Source organism: Octopus sinensis, linkage group LG19, assembly GCF_006345805.1.
Source record: "Octopus sinensis linkage group LG19, ASM634580v1, whole genome shotgun sequence".
Lineage (NCBI taxonomy): Eukaryota > Metazoa > Mollusca > Cephalopoda > Octopoda > Octopodidae > Octopus > Octopus sinensis.
Genome location: NC_043015.1, coordinates 34,985,166 through 34,992,180, shown reverse-complemented (window position 1 = coordinate 34,992,180; position 7,015 = coordinate 34,985,166). Strand labels below are relative to the sequence as shown.

The window sequence follows — 7,015 nt, the reverse complement described above, 5'->3', positions numbered from 1 at the left end:
ATACACACACACACACACACATATATATATATATATATATATATATATATATATGTATGTATGTATGTATATGTGTGCACGTGTGTGTGTGTGTGCCTTTGTGTTTGTCTCATCACCACTTGACAACCAGTGTTGGTCTGTTTATGCCCCTGTAACCTACTGGTTCAGCAAAAAAGACTGACAGAATAAATACTAGGCTTAAAAAAGAAGTCCTGGGGTCGATTTGTTTGAGTAAAACACTTTAAGGTGGTGCAGTGCTCCAGCATGGCCGCAATCAAATGATTGAAGCGAATAAAAGAATAAACTAACAAACCCGTCTGTCAAGTTTAGCATTGCATTTTCCCATTTAAGGTTTGGCAGGTGTGGAATGGACCTGCATCATAACAGCACTCTAAAGTCACAAGTCGGGAAGTCTTAAAGACCTCTGGTTTATACCAGGATTCCGGGATCAACCTTGACTTGGTTTCCTCATAAGTTCCAGAAAAATAGATATTTTTTAATGAAATTTTCTGCAAATTTTAGATGGTGTAGATTGCAATTATATTGGAATTTGTGATGAAAAATATTTTCTGAGGGTGGGGCGAGGAATTTTGAAAAAATTCACACCTCAGCGTTAATGTTTTATAAAAATGGGAATTTTTAAATGAAATTCTGGCTGACTGATGTTGGAACCCGTTCCGCTTGATCGGGTTTGCTGTATATAAACAGCTGATGTTGGGAGCTGACAGCTGTTTGGATGCTGGGTCTTATTTCTAGCATCAAAGGTCAACAGGTGTAGACAGAAGAAAACAACGAAATCTGTTGAGGTTTTTATGAACAAACTTTATTTCTGGTTGAGAAAGTTTGAATATTATTGTGCTTGGGGTAATTGAAATAGTATTACGACAAATGTTGAGAGAGTTTAAATGTCATTGAAATTGTATTAGCATAAATGTTGAGAGAGTCTGGATGCTATTCTAACTGAAATAGTATAAGAAAGGTTACTGCCAGTCATTGTGTTGCTGTGGGTAGTTGGTCAGGTCGGAAGTCAGCTCTGTTTATTGCAATGAGTTTCCCCACGGACCCCAGGATATTGAAAGATCTGTCACCTTAACATGTTGGCGGACCACAGGTTGGAAACCACTGCTTTAACTCTTTCTTTGAAAATCAAGATATTATTAAAAGAGAGAAAAAGATGAATACTGACATAAGAGAAATTGGCTTTAAAAAGTTCTTCATACAAGCACCTATAACTATGATACCTACAAATTCATCTTAATCTAAGAATTATATATATATATATATATATATATATATATATACACAAATTGGGACGGCCGGTTAATGAGATTACCTTAGGTTTCCCGTCCATAAAGGGTTTAGCTTTATGGTGTATTGTCAGATCCCAAAAACCTGCAGGCCCATGTATATATATATATATATATATGTATATATATATATATATAATACAGGTACACACATTATATAGAAAAAGAGAATATTCAAGAAAATTACCCTCTTCCAATTCATACAATAAAAATCTTTACTTACCTGAAAAAGTATCGTTACTGTTAATTACTGTAAACGTTGTGTCTAAATGTTTCCGATGGAGTAAAAGATATGCAAGGACGATGCATAAAAGTACAAATGCCGCTGCTATCGCAATTTTTAAAATAGTTTTCCGTGTCCGAACGGAGGGTAATTTAAAGTAACTGTTTTGGCCAGGTGGAAGAAAGTTTAGATCATCCGTCGAGTATTCATACTCTATTTTTTGAGCGAGATGTACCTCTTCTGAGCCATACATATTGTTTCCCTCTTGCTTGAGTAGCGTTTTCAATGAATCGTGACTTCCATCTAATTCATTAACAAAGTTAAGGTAACGAGCGAAAAGTACGCCTAGTGGACAGGCATCACTAGTTGTACTAAGAGTCGTTACTAATTGTATTTCTACCTCCTTATTTTCAAAACGAACTTACCAAATGAATGAATGGACAAGGCATATATTTCACCTAGTTTTGGCTAAGATAATGCTATTGATACAAATTATAATTATTGATACGATCTAACTAAATAAATTTGAAATCTCACTTAAAAGTGGTAGCTACAAGTACATCCGGTGGCCTAATTCGAAACAAAAGCGGTAGCGAGGGGGTGGGGAAAGAAAGAAAGGAAAAGGAGAGAGAAGAAACAAGGTGACCACCGTCAAATGACTTACAGGTGTGCAACAGTTTTACTGTTTCGAAGGTGACATAAAGCAATTTGTAGACGTTGATTTAAAACGTCCCATTAGTTTTTGTGCAACATGTCAACTTTAATGGCTAAGCGCCGTAAGTCAGAAATAAGAAATTACGCATTTTAGTTAAATTACCGATGGTATTAATTAGAAATAAATACCATCTATAAAATATTTAAAATGAATGTTAATTTCTTACAAATACTATACATCACTGCGACTAAACGCTACCCACAATAAAGTATACAGTACAACTGATAAAAAAAAAAAACAAAGAAAAAGAATTAAATATATCTATCACTTGTTTCAGTCATTAGACTGCGGCCATTTTTTAAACTTTTTTTTTCCAGAATTGCAGTTGTCCATCAATTGGCTGACTGGACAATAAGACGACAGGCAGAAGTATTGATCATGGAGTATCTGTAAGTTGTCTGTCAGCCAACTGTCTGTTGAAGAATTGTCCATCAAGCCTTGTACAGGGATGTTGTAGGTAAGATGAGGGCTGGTAATGAGTATAGCGATAAATTCAGGGTACAAGTAAGGGTTTGTCAAGGATCAGTCCTCAGCTCCCTCTTGTTCATCATAGTCCTTTCACTATTTTCAAGCTAACAAGTTTTGACACTATGATGACAGAAATGTCTTTTATACAATTAGAAGTAAATAAACAACACATTTTGGTGATCCTTGACATCATACATATCTCATACTAGCAGTATTGCCCAGTGTTGCTCGGGTTTGTTTCGACCTGCTGGAATTGGAATTTTTGAAAAGTAAAAAGTTTACATTATGTAGCTTGTTATTCTCTTCAAGTGAACATTTTTCTGGTTGAAATACACCGAAAAGTGGCGACACAGCAGTGAAAAAATCGTAAAAAATAGGGATTTTCATAGAAAAAAGCACCTTTTTGATGTAAATAATTTTTGGTATTAACATGGTCCGATTTGAATTTTATCTTCTACAGAAGGAAGAACAACCCTTCTTCTATCATACTCTCAATTTTGGTCAACTTGCGCCGCAGGGTCTCGGAGGAGATAGTCTTAGTTGAAGGCTACCAAACCTGCCGCACACAGACAACTTCAGCTTTATATAGAGAGAGATAACACATACATACACACACACACACATGTATGTATATATGTACATCTGTCCACTTCTTGCCATATTTTTATCCTTCACTTTCTACACACACACAGACACACACGCTTTCTTTCTTTCAACAATTGACAACTGAAGTACGCTTGCAAATTAATACTACAAAAACTTAGCAACAGAAAGTAAATTAAAAACCAATTTACCTTTTCTGTTGAGTTACCATGGCAATTCGACTGTCTGATTTCGTTAAGTCCGTCTCTTTTCTTCAACTGAACTTAGTTCCTATCGTTTCTTAATGTCCTTTGTGAAATGTAAGAGTGTTTTTTTTTTTTGTTATTTCTCGAGAAAGTTTTGTTTCCTCAACACTAAAAACTAACGGGAAGTAGACAACAGTCCCAGAACAATTGGTGAAATAGTGTAACTCATAATGTCAGCGGCTAGCATCTACTCACCATATGTCAGTGAATTGTTGGTGTATGTTTGCAAATGTGTTCGAATGAGAAAGTGAATTGTGTTTGGCACCTTTTTTACTAATAACAAACACACACGTGTGTGTTTGTATGTAGTTGTTTGAAACGTTTGTGTTTGTCACTGTCATATATGTATATGTTTGCATGTCTATGTGTGTAAAGAGAAAGTAGGAGAAAGTGTGGTAATAGAAGGAGTAAAGCATTTGAAGTGAGAGAGGGAAATCGTAAAATATTGAGTTTTCTCGAATTTTTGCTTAATTGGGGTGTCAAATTGAAAGAAATTTATATGCCATGACCCAATGGAATGTACTTCGAAAAATCATAGGTAAATTCCAATTGAAGAAATTGTGTAAGGAGTAAATCGTTATGTATTTATTTGTTTCTGTTTCCTCTGTATTTTTTTTGAGTAGTGGTTTAAGGTACACTTGCAAAGAGAAAGTAGGAGAAAGTCTGGTAATAGAAGGAGTGAAGCACTTGAAATGAGAGAGGCAAATCGTAAAATATTTAGTTTTCTCGAATTTTTGCTTAATTGGGGGTCAAATTGAAAAAAGTTATATGCCATGACCCAATCGAATATACTTCGAAAAATCATAGGTAAATTCCAATTAAAGAAATTCTATATTGTACAATTGTATTAGAAAGAAACATAGTCACAGGCAGAGAAAATCTGCCTTTTATCATAAAAGATTTGTGGAATTTGTTTGCATATATGCCCATGCTGGGCTTGATTTAGTATAACTATCATTGCATACTAGGTGAGATATGCTTTGTTGAACCTTTATTTCTTATGAAAACTGGTATTTTGAATTCTCTCTTAATGTTTTGTGAGGTCAGATGGTCAAGGTCACTTTTTGTTAAGCATGGTTAAGGAATTATAGAGTGTGCTGAGTGTTTTTACATGGCAGTGCATGGATGCTTTCACCACCACTAGTGCTTTTCCCCACTAGAGGGACCGGTCTTAACACTTCTGCTGTGGAGTATGGGTCTTCTTCAGAACAGCAAGGTACCAGGCATCTTGTTCCTTTGTTTTCTCACCTGAAAGGTTCAGCATCCTGAGGTCATTCTTCAGTACTTCATCCTATGTCTTCCACTTCCACAAGTCCCATCTACTTTGAGAGATCGGCACTTCTTTGTGGAGTTGTTGGCATCACATCAGCAAACCAGCACAGTCTTCTCTCTTGCTTCACAGCATCTAATTCCTCTTATGCCTAACCTCTCTCAATACACTAACACTCTGTTGAACATGTGCACTAACATTACACATCCAGTGGAGAACACAAGCCTCATTCCTTTCTAACCTTTGCATGTTCCTCTGCATTCAGAGCCCACATCACACTACCATGTAGAATTGCTGTCCATATACATGCATCATACAATCTTCCTTTCATTTGGAGAAACCTTTCATGGCCAACAGAGGTAACAGCTCTCTGAATTTTCCCCATCCTATTTAGTTATCACACTATCCACTAATAACTTGGCCCCCTAGGTAGCAGAAATTATCTGAAATGAGCTACCAGGGCATTTCAGAGAACCAATTTCCTGAGTCTCTAAAGTTTTTATGGAGCCTGTGCATCTTCCACGTACAAAGACTATCTTCTCTGGTAACCTTCCTATTATTCCACTGCACCTCTTCTATGTCCATAGTTTACACTGAGTACATCGTATGGAGTTCCTGCTTACACCTTTTCTACAAATTGAACAGGGCCACCTACCTGAGGAGGGTTGGGTCCTGTCAGCTTTCTGGTTGACTAGGACCTTAGTTTGTGCTAAGTTAACCTTAAGGCCTTTAGATTCCAGGTTTTGCTTCCACACCTGGAATTTCTTGTCTATCTCTGATATGGAATCCTCTATGAGGGCAAGATTGGTATATAGTAGTTCCCAGGGGCTGCTAGTCTTGATTTCCTCTGTTATGGCCTGGAGGACAATGGTGAAAAGGAGGGGACTAAGGATTGAGCCTTAATGAACCCCTACCTGTACACCAAATTCTTTGCTGTACTTGTGGTTAACTCTTACATTACTGATAGCATCATTGTACATGGCTTGTACAGCTTACATCAGCCACTTGTCTATCCTTAGCTTCCTCAGAGCCCATTGTTTCACACAGCGGGGCACTCTATTGAAGGCTTTCTTTAGATTAATGAATGCCAAGTATAATGGTTTATTCTTAGCTAAGTACTTCTCTTGCAGTTGCCTGACTATGAAAATAGTGTCAGTATTGCTTCTTCCCTGGCTGAAGCCAAACTGCATTTTGTCTAAATAATTGGGCTATAACTCTCTCCATAAATTTCATCACCTAGTGCCTTTATAACCGTTGAAAATTCTAAAAATGCTTTTCCCAGGTGACAACTGATATGAAGATATATTTGTATTTCAAAAACTTATGTTACTTACTTTGGCATGAAAATGGGTGATCAAGACAGTCTGGGCACCCCATATAATGTGTAAAACATGTATTAAAAACACTGAGACAGTAACTGTTTCAAATACTTAAGCAGCAAGTTTCTAGCTTTGTCTTGTGAGGAAATTAAGGTTGGTGTGTTTGATGGTTACTGCAAAACTAGCAGTTTTTGGAGACTATTTTGTCTAACATTGAAAAAGAAGCATGGAATGTTTTTGCTGCAGTTGTGTTTGATTTCCTGGGAAACAGGAAGTCATCAAATAGTGAAGAACTTGTGCAGACCCTGTTAACCAACTTTTGAGCACTGGGCTGCAACATGTATAAAAGTACATTTCCTGCATAGTCATCTGAACACAAACAGAACAGATGACTACTCTGCAAAGACACTGTTGTGATGCAAGTTATTCATGCAAAGCTGCAAAGAGAAAGTTCACTCCTGGAGTAGCTGAAACTCTAGTTTAACCGAGACATCTATCCTAAGATGATTAAACATTTGTGTAATACATTTGTTAAACAATAAAAAGTACTATTTGGTTTGTGTTAGTTTGTTATTTCAGTTTTGCATTTAATGGGAAAATTGACATTTTTTGGTAAAAAAGGAACTCCTGTTCAACAAAAAACTTGATGTGAGGACATTTCTGAACCCAGTACCATCAAATTAAGTAGGACTAATTGTAAAAAGCAAGATGATTAAAAGGTTTTTCAAAAGTGTTCCTCTGTGTTACCAGTAAAATAATAAAAGCAGCTGACCAGTCCTATTACTTACTGACAAACACAATTGTGCTTTTTCAGAGAGTAAGCTGCAGGAAAAAACGAAAAAAAACCCCACTTGACATGGTAGAA

At 36.5% G+C, this 7,015-nt stretch overlaps 1 protein-coding gene across 1 annotated transcript in view; it reads right to left on the bottom strand.

Moving 5' to 3' along the window:
* LOC115222259 (sodium/potassium-transporting ATPase subunit beta) overlaps positions 1–2,118 on the bottom strand; it is a 28,635-nt gene extending 26,517 nt beyond the window's left edge. Inside the window, exon 1 of the mRNA XM_029792420.2 lies at positions 1,531–2,118. Coding sequence (XP_029648280.1) covers positions 1,531–1,783 — 253 coding nt within the window. The 5' untranslated portion in view covers positions 1,784–2,118. The remainder of the gene's footprint in view (positions 1–1,530) is intronic.
* Positions 2,119–7,015: the final 4,897 nt, after the last annotated feature.